This window comes from Nomia melanderi, chromosome 14, assembly GCF_051020985.1.
Source record: "Nomia melanderi isolate GNS246 chromosome 14, iyNomMela1, whole genome shotgun sequence".
NCBI classification, from domain to species: Eukaryota; Metazoa; Arthropoda; class Insecta; order Hymenoptera; family Halictidae; genus Nomia; species Nomia melanderi.
Window position 1 is genome coordinate 3,794,298 of NC_135012.1, and position 20,586 is coordinate 3,814,883.

Here is a 20,586-nt window from a genome sequence, read left to right on the forward strand (position 1 = left end):
CGTGACCATCGAATCGTCGAGCGATTTTAGCCCTTTGCGGACGAAGTTTCTTTGAAATATACGAAACCTTCAGCAGATGAAGTTATATATCGATTGCTTAAATAATGAAGAGAAAAGAAATTATACACTGATCTCTTGCTGTTTGAGTAATTGTTTGAGTTTGTTTGCGAGTTACTCTTTCGAATATGGACATTTAATCTCGCCGAAATGTCGACACTCGTCAGCAAAGGGTTAGATTCAATTCTTCGATCTGGAGGCGCGATCGAAACAACGTAACCTCAGTTTCGTCGAGAGCGACGAGCCAGAATGCGATTTTTACGAGTGATTATCAAGTTTGCGAATAGATATCGTGTGCTATGAGGATTTAATAGTCGGAGCAATGTGCATGCATCGCATTGATTGAAGCAAAGCCGTGACTCTAGATAAGAGATAACTGGAGAGCTTACTCTAGCGATGGAAAACCACCTGACTGTTTCGGATCGTTCGCGAGAAGCTATTGAAGAAGAGTATTGAGATCAACGATAATCACCGAACTTTCATTTATGAGCTTCCAGTCTTTACAGATAATCAGTTTCAACATTGGAACCGCTGAATAACTTATTTAATCATTTATTCTTATTCCTCATTTGGTACTCTATAAAACAGAAATCTGTACTTTTCCAATACTGAGGCAATTTTTTTAAAGTGATACATGTCCTTTTCTTAGAAAAAGTTTTCGTGAGATATCCTCTTTTTATATTTGTAATCGCACACTCGATAGCGTACGATATCCTCACGAATCAAACGAAGCTTAACTCTTCACGCTCCAGAGGCTCCTCTAAGTCATCAAATGATTTGACACAGCAAAACTGTAAACTTTGATATTTAATATTAAACTTTGTATAATGCATCAATGTAGGAAATATTGAAAGAAGTTCTCTTCCTCGATGCATGTGAGATTTCTTAATTCAATCTGAGAAAATGTCATCTGTATCTCATTAGAAAACATTGAATATTTCCGGTGAAAAACTTCTGGAGTGCAAAGGGTTAACTATAAAATGTTATCGCAAAAATGTTTCCTTCGAAAGTAGGATAACTCGATTTGTACCTAAAAACTCGATTATTTTCTTCGACTTCATTAATTACCACTACATAATGAAATTTAATAAGTCCATTTTATAAACATCCGAATCGATTAACGTTTGTTAATATGTTTAAGTTGATTCAACTTCGAACCCTTAAACATCTCAGTGTAAGGAAAGACTTACACCACTCTCTAAAAAACGGCTCGATGATTAACACTAAACCTACCAGTCAAAATGACCCATTCCTGGTTTCTTTTTCTTGCAATTATTAAAAGGATGACAGATATATCTCTAAGAGATTATTCAAGAAATTGAGTTAGTAACACGTATACTGAATTATCAATCAATTAATGTCTCGATGAATGCACTCCCGAAGTTGCTATAGAGGAATTTCAAAAAGTGAATTTAACTGCTCGATAGGTTTAGTGTTAAGCATAGGAAGCGAGAATTAGTATTTCTGATTCATTCAATAAATCCAGCGATCAAAGCAACCGGAATGATCCACGGTTACATCGAAGCGCACGGTAGCACGGGGGACGCGATCGCATGGTCGGTTGTAATCCGATAAATTCGCAAAGGTCGATCATCGCGTGCGTGGGCCGTCGATCAGCTGACGATACGGCCGAACGGCCGCTGAACGCATGGAAGTGTCCGCGAGGACGGACGGGCAGACAGATCCGCGTGAAAATGATCGCGGCGAAAGTGGGAGCACGTGGATTGGCGAGTCTCGGCGCGACCGCGGCCGCAGAGACGTATAAATCGCGCCATGAACCGAACTATTCGCGGCTAGCGGCGCGCCGCGGCCAAGAATAAACATGAAAATAGGTTTGCAACCCTTGCCGCTCGTCTCCGAGCACTCCGCGACTCCGCCGAGCCGAGAAATGTGAGTCGATTCGCTGGGCGAACCCGGAAATTCACTCTGAAAACGATTCATCCCTTAACCAGTTAACTGTGACGAGTATACACGTCATCGTGAAGCTTGACACGATACTGATTCTTTCAGCGATGAATTCTTCATTTTTTCACATAAACATGTAATTCTTTGTTTCGCTTTGATCTTTCATTAAAATGTACTCTACGTGCATTCGTTTTGCGTTCGACGAGTACACGCTCCATTTTTCGATTTTACTGCGCGGAAGGAGAGGTTTTCCAACTAAATTCCACAGTTAACTGGTTAAGAGACTGGAAACTCAAGACGAACGATTGGCGATCTTGTTTAGGGGATGAATCGTTTGCAATGGAAGGGTTAAAGGTGAAATTTGTAGACTGAATTCGGAAGATTGTTATTTCTGGAGACTTTTGTATTCAGTTTCTGGTTCTTAGTTTTTTTTGGTAATATTAATTTTTGGAAGATTGATATTAAAGGCAAGATTTACAATTGAACTCGAGTATATCGAAGTATGTACGGGTGTCCAGTTTTTGACAATCTTTTTACTACGGTTTGTTATTCCCCTATTCGTGGATCGTAACGCAGCATCGCGTACAGTGACAAACAAGTAAGAGCGTAAAAGATTGGAAATACGCTTCCCCGCTTATCGTTGTTTCTATTATTCGACCTTCGAGACAGAAATACAATTCCTAGTCGCAACTCCCTATCGAAACGAAACTCCGAGCATCGGGCGCAATTTCCCCATCGTGTCCTCTCAATGACATAAACAAAACCGTTCGGATCATTCAGTGCGATCGAACGAGCGCTCCCCGCCCCGATCATCCCGGAAACGAACAGTTCTCTGATCGAAACCAAGATTACCGAATAATTCAATAACACCATTATTAACCCCTTGCCTTAGAACAGTTCAAATGGAATATTATTCTTCTCTTATCAAGAATTATCTGGAATAATCATAGGCGTAGAACACGTCTAGAATATGTCTTTTCAATAAATTATTAACAAAGTAGTCGAACCAATCATGTCTGAGAAATAAGTCGTAAGACAAGGGTTTAAGTTGACATTGAACATTTCAAGGTTCACCGACACCAACCAAAGACTCACCAAAGTGTTCTGGTACCCCAGTCCGTAATCCTCGTCGCCCTCGCCGTTGGACGCCATTTTGCTTGTTCCTCTTCGAGCGTTTCGAGCGAAATTCAACGAACGCCGAGAAAAGGGTGGTCCAACAGGTTGACAAATAAAAAAGGGGAGAGGAGTATCCTAGATATCCCAGGCAGGCGATCGATTCAGATCGAGATTCCTCTGGCCGGCTCTTCCTCTTCCGGCGCCGTTCGGCTTCCGGCCGGGACGCATTTAATCCTACTTATCCTGTCGACGATCCTCGCTCACTTTCTTCGCGGCGTGTCCCTCTCATCGCGCGGAAAACGAACGGTAATGGCAATGGCAGCCGGCTCGCTCGTGTTTCTCAATATTCATGAAGACCAAGATAAGGGACAGGCGCGCGCCGCGCAAGAAATCGTACGCGTCGCGAACTTGCACACGCGCGGAACTGGTCCCTGAAGTTTTCTCTTCCGCCGACTCCGAATTTCAGTGAGAATTCTGCAACTGTCGATCGTACGGCTTCAATATCGTCGATTTCCGATGGCGATGGGCGAATAGAATTGAAACGGAGAAACGCGCGGAAATTCGTGAACAGGTGTTCGAGTCTTTCCTTCTATTTCAGCGAGAGTTCTGCGATCGTCGATCGTACGGCACGATCGTTGAAATTTAACGTTTTATAGACGTAACTCGGAGAATTCGAGAGAAAACGCGCGGGAAATTCGTGGCACGAACGTGACACGCGCGAAGCAGTTGCTCGTCAAGTTTTCCCTCCGTGAACTTTGAACTCTAGCGATGATTCGAAGAGGAGCGATGGTGCAGCTTCGCGATCGTCCAATTTTCACGGCGACGGAAGAGCATGGTCGAGAGAAACGGAGAGGAAACGCGCACGCGGATTCGGAGAAGACCGCTTCGCCGGTTCCGGAGACGGACTGACGCCCGCCGCTGCGAGCGGAACGCCGAGAGACCGCGTTCACCGGCTGTCGAACGATGCCGAGGAAAACAAACCCCCACCACTGGCACGCTCAGCTCGAAAATTGTCCCCCGGGAGAGAACGGTGCCGGACACTTCCGCGGATGATCGAGAGGAACCGCGGGATGGTTTTATGGGGTAAAAAGAAGATTTTTGCTTTGTTCAAAGATGAGTCTATGACTGATTGTCGTTTTTATTAATTCGATTGATATTTAAGTAGATATAGGGAATAATAATTTTGATATACAAGACATTCGGATATAAAGTCAATGAAATAATCAGTGGACCGATGTACGTTTCTATGGGGTGAGACAAGTTTTCTGTTTATCGTGTCGAGTTACGTCTGTCCGCGGCGGTGATTATTTTTATCATTGGCTCGCGATTATTTCAGCGGATATAAAATTTGATAAATGAGATCCGCGCGGTATTGTGTTGTACAATGTTAATTTCACGGTGAACGGTAATGGACTTCTTTTTTCTGCGGTTGCGTAAATATTTACGACGGGGCACATAAACTGTTTCTTCCAATTTGTCGTGACAATCGTCGAATGGCACGGACTTGTCGAGCTGATTCTGCGTCGAACCGAAGGTCAGTATTGAAATGTTTAATTAACGAGAGGTAATAAGGATCGCGTGGTCTATGAAGATAACTCCCGCGTAAGAAAATCAAGAACGCCGATTCGAAACGGAAGAAAAACTTTCTCTCCTCCCGGAGGAACACGTTAATTCGTAGTCTAAACGAAAAATTCCTCGACCTCTCTCGCGCGAACTGTATTTTTCAATCTGCGGATCGCGAACTCCAACAATCGGTTCTCACGAGTGAATCCCTGAAGCTCCAATAAATTCATCCACCGTCTCTGAGAAGCTTGATATCCCACAACTTCCCGCCAGGCTCGAAGATAATATTTAGATCGTCTATATTTACACGAATTCACATTTCCATAGTACTCCGAAACAAAGTAGAATTTCTCTGAACGTTAACCAACGGGACGAAGTTCGCAAAACAGAATCGATCTGAACAATCTCAACGAACCAAAGACTACGACGAAAATCCAGTAAACTTATTCGAATCCCCATTGCATAAAATCGATTCCCGTCGATCCTCACCTTTCACAAACGAAACCGATTATTTAATTAACGTATTTGTCCACTCGTTCGGATCGATTCCCGATCTTCCACTTTACCCGGTGAACCGAAAATAAAGGGGAATCATCGAAATCAAGGAACGAAAATTCGCGATAACGAGAAGCACGCTGGATGACCGGCTGAACTGTACGGCGGGGGGTCGAAGTTCACCGGAATCAACGATGAGACCCGAGCGCGTGCTCGACGGTGCCCGTTTTCACGTTCGATTATTCGATTCGGGACTTTCACTCGATTCGTTATCTCGTCGCGGGGAATTCTAGGCGCGACGGACCGGCCGATTTCACGAAACCGAACGTAGGACGTGACCGTGGTCCCGTTCCCAATAGAAATGAGCGAGGATCGAAGCGAACGAAGGATCCCGTGGGTCGTCTGACCCGCGATATATCGCTGACACCGAGAGACGAGACGCGCTTCGCGAGCGACTGTCCGCTCGGACGGTCGTCAGCCGACTGATAGGTGTATGAATGAAGCGGCCGAGATTTCTTGCCTCGGGTTTACAGGAAAATCGGAAACCTTCCTCGGCCACGTGACCGACCGGCCGCTTCTTGCGACTCCGTCACCGATACCCCTCTTTCGCACCTGTTCCGCCTACGTTCAACTCTGCACTGCGAGGACACTTTAACCCCTTGACTTGTAACACCGCGTTAGACTCGCGAGGAAAGACGACGGCTATAGCCGTCCATTTTACGGACTGTACTAATGCATTTATTTGTTTATTCTTCGATAATACATCGAACAAAAATGACGTAACAGTCTAGATAACATGTAAATCGATTTTGTTTAGGATTTTTCATGACCTGAACCAGTCAAAAAGAACTGCGTTTCTGGGCACGATTTTATAATTAAGTGTGCGGCACTGAAAACTGAATTTGATGAATGCATTTACTGTTTCTCGGATATTAATTAGATACTAATTCTCTATTATTAATTGTTCACCTTCGGAGTAAACGTAGAGAGAATAAGTATAACGATCCGTCGTTTTCCTGATGAATTATTAACGATGAAATAGTTATGTCGATCATAATTGAGAAGTAAATCATGGGGTTAATGCGTTCGGTACCGATGACGTGTGTCTACGTCTCGGGAATTTGATATTAATCTTTTAATCTAGGTTCTTTGATAGTTAAAGAGGTTGTGTGTTGATCGGAGACTGGGGAATTTGTAGATGTGTTTGTTTTGAAGGTTGAACATTGATGTTATGCTGGCTGTAATTTCGAGATTTAGCAGTTGGTTTGATGGAGCGATGAATATATTGTAATGTTCGTATCGAAGAACATTTGTGGAATTTAGTTGTTTCTAGTTTTAGATCTTGAGAATTTAATTTGATGTTGCAGGGCGAAGGATTGAATGATCTGTCTGTTGATTGTAGAATGGCATTCCTTGAGAATTTCGTTTAACACGTTCACACCGGCGCTGTAATTTCCACTCTTTCCCATTTGGCGACTGAATTCTCAAAATTGATAAAAATATTGAAATGATCAATAAGTAAATTCATTCGAAAACTATATGGTAATGTTTTCTAATTACCAAACCACTTGACGAGCCACATATTTCATGCTACACTCCGTCTAATGAGCCAACACTGTCTAATGTGATATCTTACTGTGAGCCACCGGTGGTACACGCCGGCGTGAACGTGTTAAACAGGATTATAATACACATGAATGTTTCCTTCGATATTGCAAGATTTCGTTGAAAGGAACGAGGAAAGTAAGCGACGCGGAGGTTAAACGATTCCTCGATCGAGAGGATCGAGGCCTTGGCCATGGTCTCACGTGTCCCGCAGCCTCGTCCCTCGCGTGCTGTCTTCCGGGGGTGGTATTCTCGACGGGAAGTGCTAATTGGCCCTCGACCACATACTAATTTCGTATCGCTCGTGACATTTCGGCTCGAGCGCACGAGCTTTCAAACTTGGACCGCGAACAAATCGCCCGGTCCTGGCTCGAATCGCCGTAAACTTATCCCCGGTGCCGCTTTTACTTTGTACCGGGTCGTTTCCTTCGTTTCGCAGACTACTCTTTAGATTCCTCTTCTGTCTTTATTTTTAAGAGCGCGACATTCGTTCGTTCAGTCGTTCCGTTTACTTACGTAGTTCCTGTGTCTCGATCCGCTGACTCGCTTGATCGCAGATAGGTCTGTCCAATAAATAGGGACTGATAAAGAATAGATCTTCCAGAGCAGGATAAAATTGGTAGCGCAATACGTTCGTTTATCTCATATATAATAATATACTTTTCTGTTTCTAATCGTACCATCCTCTTTCTCTCTACCTCCACTCACACGCTGATGTGTACTCTCTTCAAACGTACTCTTCTCAATCACGCATCTTTCTTCGGACTATGAATCACACTATCTTCTTCACTACAATATCACACTTCTTTTTTCTTCGATCAAACATCGATAACAAAACCCGCTCAGTCACACGACATTTCATTATTCTATGATTCGAGGTAGGGCTGGCGAAAGCCCTACCTATTCTGCGCTACTGGAAAGTTGGCAGTTGAAAGGAACCTAATTGGTTAAAGATCACATGAATTTTGTAATCTACTCACTAATGCAATTATACGATGATTAATCAATATTGCGAATAAAATATTAAATTAAAAAGTCATTTTTGGAAGCGTTCTCCAGCAAAGCTGAATACAGTAGTTCATAGTCTTAAGGATCCATCGCCTGGAGAAGCTAAGTAAATAGTTTTAGGGAGTTGCCGGTAGCACGGAACGGATGTTACTAATAAGCACGACGGCATTCGCACCGTAGAGTCATGAATATTTATGATCTCGAACGTTGCACGTTCGAGGCAGCAATCGCGGCGGACTTTGAGACGAGACAAAAGCAGATTTTCGTTTATTTATCGTCTTTCGCGTTTCTTTGCTCGCTCGTCGCGAATAGCTTCTCGAAAAATGGCTGAATTGATCGTAAGAGAAGACTTAATGTCTAATGAAACATTCTTATTATTTTTATGAATTTGAATTACATGGTAAATGATGATTATAATGACGAGGAAAATAAACGTCTCGGGAAATATTTACTTCAAGTGATGATTTAATTATGAATTTGTACTACTTAACTTTTTCCTTGTTACTTCTAGAAACCAATAAGCATGAATCACTCTGTATAATGATTGGGATGATTGAGGGGTTCTCCCGTATGTATTCATATGAAACGGTATAATGTTGTCGAAGGAAATTGAGAAATTCGTTCTAAGAACTATACTAAAGCAAAAGGAATTATTCTATACTGAAACTTACGAATTTATTCCAGTGAAATAGGAGGAATAGTAAAATGCACGTTCCTTCTATATAGGTACTTCTTTTTTTTTTAAATGAAATAAGTGAATTATTAGGTAGTGATAGTTGGACAAGGAGTAAGGCTAAACGGGAGCCTGAATCATTGAAAAGTCATTGGGAAAAAGTATAAACGTTATATTATATATTATATATCATTAATAAATGTACAGTAAGCATTTTAACAAGATAACATTATGAAATGTATTGTCTGTATACAGTTTTACGACAAAAAAAAAGAAAGGCCACCCGTATTAATGCTGCAGTTAGTCTAATTATTGTGCATTTCAGATAAATTTAAGTCTCAAAAATATATATGCGTGTATATGCACACACATATTTCTGGCTAGTATTGTGGTTTCTCTTATAAGACTGCAGATTGTATTATACTTAAATGTTGTTTTGCCCAACACTTACATCATCATAGTTAAATGTTGTTCTAAAACAAGTATTAACAACCCAAGCATTACATCCCCTTTGGTATAATGCTATCACTTATTAGCAGGACTAGTGGGTTCCGAAGATGAGCTGGGCACAAGCGAAGCTATCATAAAGATTAAACAATGAGATAACACAATTCAGTCTACAAAATTAGAAACATTGCATAGTTCATTACGTACCAATGATGATGATTAAAATGATCACGCAGATAATGCCAATGATGATCATCATCTTGAGATTCTTCCACCAGTACTTCCTTTTCAATTTTCCCGCTTGCTGTTCAAACTGTGTTGCCCCCTGCTGTAAGGCATCCGCACGATTTTCCAGCTCTGAGAGCTTCTGATCTCTTTCCAAAACTTTTTCTACATTTACTTTCATTATCCCCACAACTTCGTCAACAGTTGCTTGCGTCTGTTGCAGCTTCTTTGTGGACCCTGCTTGTTGTGGGTTATGGGGACCACCCATTGGGCCACCCATTTCTCCTTCTTTGTAACTACTGTTGCCTTCCATATTTCTGTAATCATTAAAAATATACATGTTAGATAAACTTTTCAATAAATTTATGTAACAATCTGATAATAAAACACAAGACACAATTAAACAATTCTTAATAGTATACTTCAGTCACAAATACATTCTGTGAAACGGTGCACCTATGTTTCCTGTATTAATTTTCATTGTTAAGAAAAAATAAAACTTACTAATTACAAAGCACAATCTCATAGTTTATCTGTATGCACTAAGAATTACTGCAATGCAAATATTAATAAGAATATGGTAAGGAAGAAATTGTTTGATGAATTAAAGGTTCCATAAAATCAGTAAAACGGTAATTACCGTACACACCCATAACCTCAAAACTTGTGGAAACTATAAAGTAACAAGATTTACTGGAATCTCACGTGTTACTATGACATTGTTTTTAAAACTTTAATAAAGATAAATTTAATAGGAATATATCATTAGCGGCAGAGAAACATAAGGAGTATCTATGGTTAAATTATATAGCGTTAAATTGAAACAGATTTCAAAGAATGTACCAGTATATATGCGTTTGTTTATTGAGTGTAACGAAAAAGGTTAACGCACTAACATGAAAATAAGAGGTCTGCAGAAGAAGCGATCGAGAATGCGAGTTACTTATAAATAAAATGACAGGTATTCCAAACTTTGTTTCGATGACGAACACACTTTCACGACAACAGTAAATGACACATGATAAAGATGGCGATACCTATGACGTCACGTTTATTTTGATAATATTCTTTAAACACAACCGCAATAAATAATTCCTTCCTCTAATCTAATCATTCATTCACGAAACAACATCATTAATCACTCTTTTGTGGCATTTAATGCGACGTAAATTTTTAAAAAAGATTCGAACCTCCTAATCTTGAATAGTACGAGTGCTGCCATCTTGATACAGCGTATGAACTATAAACATACGTTTCATGCGATGATACCGATACACACTATAATTAAACAATTAATTAGTCGCTAGAAACTTCAATTAAGCATGAATTTTCGTGACATAAGAAGGATTCTCGAATGATTCTTGCCTAGAATAAATGTCTCCTATTGTCAAACAAAATTCCACCTGAACTATAAATAAATTAATTTAATTTAAACAATGAAGCACAAGATCAGCATTAACACTGAAAATGCAAAAACAATCCAAAAGAATTCAATGTCTGAATACAACACATAACCGACTAAGTAGAATCAGTCTTCGCAAGACAAACTACCCCTATCCATCGAAATGTTGAAATTCTCAATAAAAATCACGAACAAATTCCCCCAAAAACTACAACAAAAAAATATCATTTCCAATTTAAATATGAACTCACCGCATAAACCAGCCATCTTTCCCTTCGTTTCACAAACCGTGGACGACATTTTCGCGGAGCGGAGTTCACGGCACCCAGGTCTCACCGCAAAAATCGCAAAGAACATAAATAAAATATCCTGCGGATGCTCGTGCGCGCACTCCCATCGCATCCCCAGGACCGTACCACCTTCCCCTCGAAACAGCCACAAGAAAAATCAACTCTATCAACCCTACGAAGCGAATATCCCGCTGCCATCCTCTAAGAACACCTCCGGCTATCCCCTAATTCCCTAAAAACAATCCTCATTCTCCATACAAAAACTCCGAAAACGACCAGAAAAGGTTCCAAACACCCTAAAAATCTCCCAACAACACCCGGTCGTTGTCCTATTTTCTCAAACACACCCCCAGGGTCGGCGACTCGCTGGGAACAGCCCTGAGTCCTCGGCTTCAGGGTGTGTTTGCGCATGAGGGTTGCAGCTGTGTCGCGTTTATTGACTGAAAACTCCGGTGCATGCGCGCAACGGGGTCTCGAAACCTTGAATCGAGGTTCGATAGATCGACTGGAGCCTCGGCGGGCGATCGGGGAATACTTTTAATCGCGAGAAACGCTGGAGACGTCGAATTTTCCGTTGATAATCGGTTGCGGCGAGCGGTTCCTCGACGTCGAATCGAAAGGGGACGCGGGCGTTTAGCGGATCGCCGATTAAAACGACGGTGCGAGGAAGAGGTTCGAAGGGTCCGTGGTCGATCGAGGTATCGCTGTGGAAGCGGCGGCGATATCGCGGCGGTGCCGCTGGAAATTTTATCAATACCGCGGCCGTCTAGTCGCTGACAGTCACTCGTGAAAAGTACGCGGTCATCTGACGGGGTTGCCAGGCCAGCGGATTGCTCTAGCCGAGGAAACCAGAAGCGAGCGACGAACGACATGTGAGTAGAAACCACCTGGAATCATCGCGCACAGTGATTTTCGCCCGTGGATAATCAGGAACCGAGGAACTCGCAATAGACCGCGGTTTAAGGAACCATTCCCGCGAGTCCGACTCTGGCCAGAGAGCTTAACGTCCACCTGCTAGAGACCAAGGTCTTTCGAAGGCTTTCAGAACCTTCTAGCTTGCAGGGATCGTTAAACGAAGAACTCCGGGGCTCGATTTTTGCTCAGGACTCGATTTAGCTACCCGTAGGCTAGCTTCTTTGGACGTCGTCGAATGTGTGTCACCGGGAATGGAGATTCTTAGCTGAAGAGCTTCTTTATATACCCCAGTGAATTGTAGGGGACGTGGATTGAAGCCTTTCTCTTTGAATTTTAACAATGATTATTGGATGTTTTGATGTGGAACGGAAACAAGGGGCATTCCTGGAAAATTTGGGGAACGGTTTAGAGGGTGGAAGATTAGATAGGTCTGGTTGAAGTGATGGGTGGCAGGGTTGCTAATGTTTGAAACGGATTTCGGAAAGGAATCTATAGAAGTCTATAGAATCTTGTATATATTAATGATTGTTTGGATTATATAGTTTCTTCTCACAGAATACGAGGTGTCCGATGAAAATTTGAACCCGAGTTCTTCCGTATTTAGCTCCGAGTTGTTCAATTTGGATTTTGAGATCGTTAGAACGGTATCAACGAGTAGTTCCCCGTTTTCTTCGTGTTTCAAGAAATTATGGTCGCCTTTTAGGGTAATAACGGAATATTTATGCATTCTATCGGTTTACTATTGTCTCAGAGTACGGAGCAACGAATGGAAATTCGTGTTCGACGGATTGTTTTCGTGTGCGCGTTAGGCATTTCAATGGAGAACCGCGAGCCATTGGTCGACCGTAGGAACCGAAGCCCGCAAGGCGGATTTTAAGACGCAATTTCCTAGGCCTTTGTCGGCAATCGATCCCCTTGCACGGCCAGTCCGCGACACACGACAGAATTTCCGATAAAGTGCAGTAAAGCTTAAAGCGGACCGCCGAGCCGATTTCTTCCGGACAGTGGAATTGCGGTCATTGAATTCTGGGGCCTCGGCGTGCCCCTGTTTCGCGATCGAACGCCGAACAATTGGCACAACCGACGAATTCATGGGATTTTCGAGTGTGTCCCTCATCCTCGATCGTTCCCCAGAGTTCCTCGAAACTTTCCCCCGGGAGAACTCATTCGAATTCACTTCGTACATCCAATCTCCGAAAGAAGTTTCTGTTCTCAAGCGGATCTCCGCGAACGTTCCGATTTTCGTGGGTCGTCTCGTTAAACCTGCAAGGGTCAATTTATTTTTGCCGTTGCTCGCGATAAAGACAGACAGTACTGACCTCTCGTATTTCAGGAATAACCGATGCTTCATTCGATTCGACGATTTCACGCTTCCACGACCTGAGAGGTTATAATTATTACGGGTCATCATTGCAGCTGTCTTCGTCGGGGGTCAAAGATCATCAGTATCAGCGCGTCTTTGACCTTCGACGAAATGATTCGCGAATTTTGAAAAGCTACGTTATCCATAGATCCTTCAATAGATTTCTCAACGTTTAATACGATTGATGTATAAACATGATTCACGGTGGTCCAGTATATTCTTAATGAAAGTCGAGGAAGTGCAGTGCAAATACTCGAACAAGTAATTTTCGTCGCGATCAGATACGACGTGTCGTAGAAACTTGTTCACGGCGATAAATAAGAAACACGGATGTTTGCCGAAGGATCGAGATGAAATCAATGTTATCTCGGTGGGACAGGAACGCCAACATATTTTTCGAGCCGTGAAATCGCGAGGCTTAATTGCGAACACACACGTACCGGTGGCAATCAATTGTGAAACACGCCGGACTGTACGTTCTACTGGCTGTTTCTATATTTAGATAATCAATGCCGAGCACATTTGCAGAAATGTTCTATGGCTTTCCCGATGAAAAACCGCGCTGTCCGTTCCTATGCCCAAAATTCTCGCCAGTGGCTCGTTCCTGAATTAATCGAAGAAACTTCTCGTTCGTTATTAGTTGAAATATTCGTCCTACTAGACTCATTACAGCCATCGGTTCACTGATACTTTACATTCTATACGAATCATTTGTTTGCAAAGATTCTCATGATAGATTAGACGACATACAGAACCACTTAAACCAGCTTATCGATTTGCATTCTGTTCAAGTTTCGTAGAAAGTAGACAATAATTGCATAAGTAGAGTGTCCCTGTACAGGTCAGACAAGTCACAAAGTTCACTCGTCTAATATTACTTTAAGCGAGCATAGATTCCGCGCGGTGTCGCGATGCATTATTTCGCTATAAGATAAACAGCGGCTGCCTCTAAGTAGATTGTCCCTCTGTTGGTTATACATTCACGACAACCCCGGAACCGCAGACGCAGTTACGAACTTCTGTCGTACTGTCTAACCGATAGACAATAACTCGTTTGTCGTGAATCCAACGTTCGGCAACTTCGCTAATTAACTAATCATCGCGTGGAACGGAACGCCAGCCTTCCAAGGAATTTTTCAATCGTCAGCTGTTGCCGCGACAGGATTCTATAATTAGACCAAGCGAGCGAACACTTTGTTCTATATTTTTTTTTTAAACCGAACCGACATTTTTAAACGCAAAGTTTCTTCCCGTGTGGGCCGCACGTGAGCCACCTGCGATCGATACTCGAAGAAGACTTTCGATTCAGCCCGTAAAAAGCTTTGCCCCTGTTTATTGGATCATCCACTCGCTTTGTTCCTATTCTAATTATTTTTCTAAGTATTGCCGCGATCTTTACTATTCCCATTGTATTTAGAATTCGTCTTAATCGATATGTTTCGATTACTCACTGAATTTTTCATTTATATAATTTATTTTAAGGAAAATTTATTTCATTGATATATTCTTGATATTTTTAGTTTGTACATTGGCAAAGAAACTTTACTATTTTATGTTGAATTAATATATATTTTTATAATACATATTTCTAAAGAATTATCGGATTCATTTATTGGTAGACTTAAAAGTATTAATCATTGGTTATTATTTATTTCTCCGCTAGAATCATCGATAATTCTTTCATTACTTCCACGATCGTCCTTGCCGCCCTTGTAGCCCGAATATTATTACTGTCATTAATGCCCCTGTTCCAGTGTAATTAAGAATTCATTAGAAATTTAATTACCGTCGCCGTTTCCATTCCCACGAAGCTCCTGTCGCAATCAAGAATCCTGTTCAAGGATCCAGCGATTGTACATTCGTTACTCGATCAACAATCGAAGCTACCCACTGAAATTCGGCGACGATCGTGCGATTAATAAACAAACTACCACTGAGAACTATTCCGCGTCCATTTCGATAGAAATTCAATAACGACGATAACAGGTCGGCCGGCCCGTCGATCGATATATTAATCCGATTATATAAGCCGCTCGAACGCGTAAAGCCTGGAAACCTGGCAACCGGTCTTCGATAGTTCGACGAAAAAATGGAAAAAATTAATAATAACGAAACAGAGAAATTTTCTTGTTTCCAGGAAAAATGTTCCAGGAATGATCGTTTAAGCTAGTCTTTAAAAGAAATTTCACTTAACACTAGAACTATCAGTCAAAATGACTGGTTTCAGTTTTTCTGTTTCGCAATTATTGATATCTTAAAAGCATTGAATATTCGAAATGATTTTGAAAATAAATTGTTTCACTTGAATACTATAATGAATGTCTGAAGTAACCGAAAATAATCTATTACTACAATATTCATAGCGATTACATTTCAATCGTATCAAATGCTCGGTAGTTCTAGTGTTAACGATCGTTGTTTCTTCTATTTCTTTCCCTTTTCACTCGTTAGTTTCGGTATTCTCATTGTATTCGTTAATCTGGCACGCAATTTAATTATTCTAAACGTTTGAGAGTCGAAAGAATCAAATTTTTCACGATATTCGTTCAAAATGTGGAAGAACAGTATTCCCGGTAGAAGACTCGACTCGCGTTTAAAAAAAGCATCCCGGGCATACCGATCGAATACCCGTAAAACGCGAATACTCGAAATTCCATGCGCCCGCGGTATTCGAATACCGGATCGATCGACTGTTGCCACTCGTCGGTTCGATCAGCAACCAAAAATAAAACCCGCACCTCGCTCGACCGCTTTTCAATCCGCCACCATTCTCGTTTCCTAATCATCTAACATCAACGATTGTTCTTTAACTCTAGAACTACCGAGCACTCGAACTGACTATTGATATTTGTTTATAGAAACTACAAACGTGCGTTTATTAAAATTTCAAGCGACTTACATTTCAGTCTAGGTACTAAATCGACTTTTATCGATCGTTTCCCATAGTATTTGTATCTATCAACTTTTCAATTCCTTCTAACTGACTTTCGTTTAAACTCGAAGAATAATGGTTCAACTTTGTTGTTCCTCATTCTGTGATCTTTAGATCGCAGATTATTTCCCATAGAAGTATTTGTATCTTTCAATTTTTCGATTTCTTCTGACTTTCGTTTAAACTCGAAGAATAATGATTCAACTTTCTTGTTCCTCATTCTGTGATCTTTATCTCATTCAACCGATCAGCATCATTTAACCTTTCGCAATCGAAAGTTTTTACTAGATACACTCAACATTTTCCGATGAGATAGACGACATTCTTTGAAACCAAATAATGAGAAAATATACATAAGTCAATAAGAAATTTTTTCAATATTTCACGTATTGATGCATTATACAAAATTGAATATTATATACGAAATTTGATGATTATATCGAATTAAGTCACATCTCGAGTGCAAAGAGTTAAGCTCGCTAAGAAGTTGATTCGATCATTAAAAGAACCGACTTACCCTTGTTTTCCGAAGTTGCCCGTTCATTGTTGAGAAGTTTTCGCGTTAGGCGAGAAAGTGGAAAGACGGAAGACGGAAATAATAGAACCAGGCGGAAACGGAAAGGTTAATATCAGCTCAGGTGGTATTTGATCCACCTGACCGTAGGTATTTCACACGTAAATACGGCTGACCTTTCGCGCAGGGAAAGACCTTTCTCTGAAACAACGTCCGACGTTGGTTTAATTATCACGAAAGTCTTGCGTTGGCGTCGCGTTTTCATTTTCTCCCTATTATCCTTCGGCTGTCGGGTATCGCGATCGTAATTTGTCGAGTGAGATCATTCTGCGCCATCCGATACACTTCCAATTACTAATTACTACTAACAATACAATTAATGATTTTATATTTCCGATAATACAATTATTCGAATTTCGAGCTCTGGATCTAACAGTACATTATTCCTAACTATACCAGACGCTTTTATAATGATCGTTTAAAACAGAGAATTATATAGTTTTAATTACTCAAAGGATCATTTCCTCTATTTATCGAGAATATCCACAATTTGTCGCACAGAATTGTGTTCAATCTTTTAGAAGAAAATGGACAGTAAAATAGCTAGTAGATTGTCCCAAAACAGGTCAGACAAGCACAGAACGTGGCGAGAATACAGACGGGGGATTTTAATTTTATCTTTATATTCAAAGCTCGCGTTTCGTCTCCAGGGACCGCTCAATTTATCGAGGTGATCGAATACTAATAAGCTCAAGTAGAGTATTCCTGACGAGGTCGGACAAGCTTCGAATGTAGCTAGAATATCGAAGGAGGAGGGATCATTTTATCGTCATATTCGAGGCGTCATTTTGCCAGCCTAAACTGCGCGATTTTATCGATGCGATCAAATACGAACGGCTGCCAGTGGAATATTCCCAATCAGGTCAGACGAGCTTAAAGTCTAGGCAGAATAAAAATGAAATATCTCACATTTCCGACGAATACTTTTCATCTTTCAACATTCTCGACTTAGGACGCGATTATTTATTAAAGAAACGTTAAGAATTAATTTATATAAATTTCACAGGCTCTTCGGTTAAAATAAACTCAGCAGTCACGGAAATTGCTTCGGCAAGAGATCAAATTCTAACATCATTCATATACCCAGCGGATAAAATTTCCTTCGAATTCCCCAATTTCCATTCGCTCCATTTCTGATCTTCATCTGCATATTCATGGGAATCATATCTAGCTCGAGGAGCCTTCCTCATAGCGTTTCCCTGGGAAGCTTCGAATCCAGATGAAGACGCTTCTGATGATCTCCAATTCTTCCATTCTCATTTTCCCTTGTATAGGTCTTCCTCTTCGCGGCCGGGCAACTTCGTTTCCACTTCAATAACCGCGTTTCATTGGATCTTAAACAAATTCCGGACATCGTGTTCCCTTCTTTCCTTCGAAAACAAAATTCTATCGTCCTCGAAGTCGCGATGATTACATTTCACACGTTCCTACTTTAATCCCTTCGAGTTTCAATCTCTGTTTCTTATACCTAAACACTACTAGTAATGTCTAAACAAATCTCTTCTCAAACTTCATACAATATTAACCCCTTGGCTTATTGTTTACCTTCGTTACTGAGCTCGTGGAGCATTCTACTATCGACAATTTGGAAGTGCAACGAAATTTTCTGTAATTTAAGTGGAAATATCATTTGAAGAGAATACATTGATAATAGCAAAATCGTTTGCTTTGATCTGTGGGGAACGAATAACATTGAGTTTTGTTAAATTAATCTGGAAATCATCGCGAGTTCACTCGTCATTGTATGACAAGGGGTTAACAAACATCTTCAACCCTAATCAGACCACGATGTGACTTCGAGTCACATTTGGACTTTTTACTTAAATTTTTTGATTATTTCATATTGCATTTCCGAAAGTTTTTTTCAGCTTTTCACATTTGAACCCTATAAACAGAGACAATGACATTTTAATCGTTACTTTTATTCTCATAAGTGACTGAATCTCATCGTGGTGTGATTCGTTATAAAAACACGTGGTACGATTGGGGTTAACGAAATCTTTTCAATAAAATCCGTAAAATCGCTAGTGAAAATTCTCAATGAAGAAATGTTATCGTCTCTAGGATATGATCAAACACGATACAATGGAACACGAAATTTCCTTGAAACCGTTCGAACCCCATTTCCTTGTATCTGGACCACCATTCTGGAAAAATCCTCGAATGGCAAGATGTCATTGGGACTTAGAAGACCCTGCGCCCCGCGAGAGAAGCGGCTTCGGTATCGAGCACCGTCGGGAAAAGACAATGCGCGTTTTCGTGTTGGTCGCGCAGCTCTCGGAACCGTGTCACGAACTTTGCCCTTTTACGCTCTGCCCATTCCCGGCCGTAGCTCCGGCTACGCGTGATCACACGTGTAGAAGCGTGCGGACGATTACCTTTTCAATGGGATTTATGATTGAAGATTTTCTTCTGTATAAACATATTCAAAGTCTGCTCATGTTTTATTATTTTTTGCATGCTCTGTTTAAGTTTCACTGAAACATTCTTTGGGATTCAGTAGAAAACAAATCAAGATAGAGGTAGATAAATGATTCTTCAGAATCAACGTGATATTCCAAATTAGTAATCGAAATGCTTCCGTTAATGTTTCAGAAATTCTAGAATATAGTAAAATTTATATGAGAATTAAATGAATCAAGTAACAACTCGAACTTATCAAAGATTGTTCGTAGAAGATAAAACATACAATGTTTTTCAAGAATGTAAATCTTCAAGAATGTTATTACAAGAGTATAGTTACAATTGCAATATTCCTTTCTATCAATTATTATGAAAAGAGCACTGCATTAGTACACGTACATACTTGTTTTCTATTATAATAATAATTGAGTGTATAGTAGTTAACACATTACACTTAGCATTTTGTGGCCATATCTTTCATTATGTGGTACGGACTCAATTAACCAAAAACGACCTGGCAACTTCTGAATTTATTTTATATAACTTTCCACTTTTTACATTCTTTCCAGAATGTATAGTATTTAACATATTACACTTAGCATTTTGTGACCATATCCTTTATTATATGGTACGGGCTCAATTAACCAAAAACGACCTGCGATCTTTTGAACTTATCTCCTACAATCTTCCATATCATGTACGTTCCGTGCAATTTTGCAACGCGAAATACTCTAGAAATGCATGAAGATCCGCAGTCTATAAGAATGAAGAACCTACTCTCATACTTCGCAACATCGACGAAGCCAGACACGTGCGGGCAGAGTGTGGGCAGCATCGGAACATTATGGAGCACACGGGACGAAGGTCGCGGGGTTCCGCGAAACGCCGCCGGCTCCGGTTTCCGCGGAAGTTTCGACGCTGCCGCGCGGTTCCCACGCGAGACATGAATCTTTCCCAGGCCATTAATGGCCCGTCCTCACGTGGGCGTCGCTTTAAATCAATAACGAGACGATGGCTCGGATGAAAAGAGACCTATCGGGCAGGCCGCGTGACCGCGTCGCGACTGTTCTCGAAAAGAAACCCATTGTGCACGCGCCCGGGACTCGTTTTATTCGTTAGCGAGGGTGGACGCCGCATGAAAAACGATCCCCGAACGACCGAGCACCGGGAAACAAGAGTTTTATTCGTTCGAAACGCGGATTACTCCGTTTTTAAAGCCCGGTCGTGTTGGATAGTAGCTGGCTGCAAGTAGATTACCTCTGAACAGGTCAGCCAAGTTTTAGAACTGTCCGGTGAAATATTTTTCGTCGACGAAATCGATTTATTGCGAGATGATGCAGCTATTTTTGGAAGAAATGATTGAATCAGTAGTTAGACTTTAGTGGATTGTTCCTGAGATAGTCAGACTGATGCTGGAATACAAGTTTTAAGGAAGTTTACTTTTGATCGATTATTTACTTCGTTTAAATTGAAATGGTTTTCTAAATATATTTACCAATCAATAACGGAGGAATGTATTTGTACAAAATCACTGAGCCACAAATTAATTAGCCACGGTCCAGAAGTTTTCTAAAAATCCTTGTGAAAAATTTATATCTGGCTCTGGGTCAGAG

The 20,586-nt window shown here is 41.0% G+C and overlaps 3 protein-coding genes across 9 annotated transcripts in view; 1 reads left to right on the plus strand and 2 right to left on the minus strand.

The window, feature by feature from the left end:
* The window catches only part of ClC-a (chloride channel protein 2), a 59,507-nt gene extending 53,863 nt beyond the window's left edge, over nt 1-5,644 (minus strand). Inside the window, exons 1-2 of one of the 2 annotated variants that reach the window (XM_031976947.2) lie at nt 5,131-5,644; nt 3,058-3,552 (exon numbers count right to left, since the gene is read on the minus strand). In XM_031976947.2, the coding sequence (XP_031832807.1) occupies nt 3,058-3,114 (57 nt within the window). In that variant the 5' untranslated portion in view covers nt 3,115-3,552; nt 5,131-5,644. Of the gene's footprint in view, nt 1-3,057; nt 3,559-5,130 lie in introns of both variants that reach the window. The other variant, XM_031976946.2, reaches the window with a different exon arrangement.
* Nucleotides 5,645-8,578: 2,934 nt separating this feature from the next.
* Syb (Vesicle-associated membrane protein synaptobrevin) lies at nt 8,579-10,913 on the minus strand. Of its 4 annotated transcripts, none has more exons than XM_031976807.2 (3): nt 10,748-10,913; nt 9,077-9,411; nt 8,579-9,000 (listed from the first exon to the last, which is right to left on the minus strand). In XM_031976807.2, the coding sequence occupies exons 1-3, from the start codon at nt 10,750-10,752 to the stop codon at nt 8,948-8,950; spliced, it is 393 nt and encodes a 130-aa protein (XP_031832667.1). In that variant the 5' UTR covers nt 10,753-10,913; the 3' UTR covers nt 8,579-8,947. The 4 variants fall into 4 exon arrangements, with proteins under 4 accessions (XP_031832667.1, XP_031832670.1, XP_031832669.1 ...); XM_031976810.2 differs by lacking the exon at nt 10,748-10,913 and adding an exon at nt 10,132-10,299; XM_031976809.2 differs by lacking the exon at nt 10,748-10,913 and adding an exon at nt 9,991-10,141.
* Nucleotides 10,914-11,295: 382 nt separating this feature from the next.
* nSyb (neuronal Synaptobrevin) overlaps nt 11,296-20,586 on the plus strand; it is a 29,173-nt gene continuing 19,882 nt past the window's right edge. For all 3 annotated transcript variants that reach the window (XM_031976805.2, XM_076373658.1, XM_076373657.1), the window contains exon 1: nt 11,296-11,658. In XM_031976805.2, coding sequence (XP_031832665.1) covers nt 11,657-11,658 — 2 coding nt within the window. In that variant the 5' untranslated portion in view covers nt 11,296-11,656. The remainder of the gene's footprint in view (nt 11,659-20,586) is intronic.

Excerpts from the sequence above, each read along its gene's own strand:
- Syb (XM_031976807.2), bottom strand. Across the intron at positions 9,001-9,076 it reads CATTTTAATCATCATCATTG|CTTCGCTTGTGCCCAGCTCA; the intron begins GTACGTAATGAA and ends TCTTTATGATAG.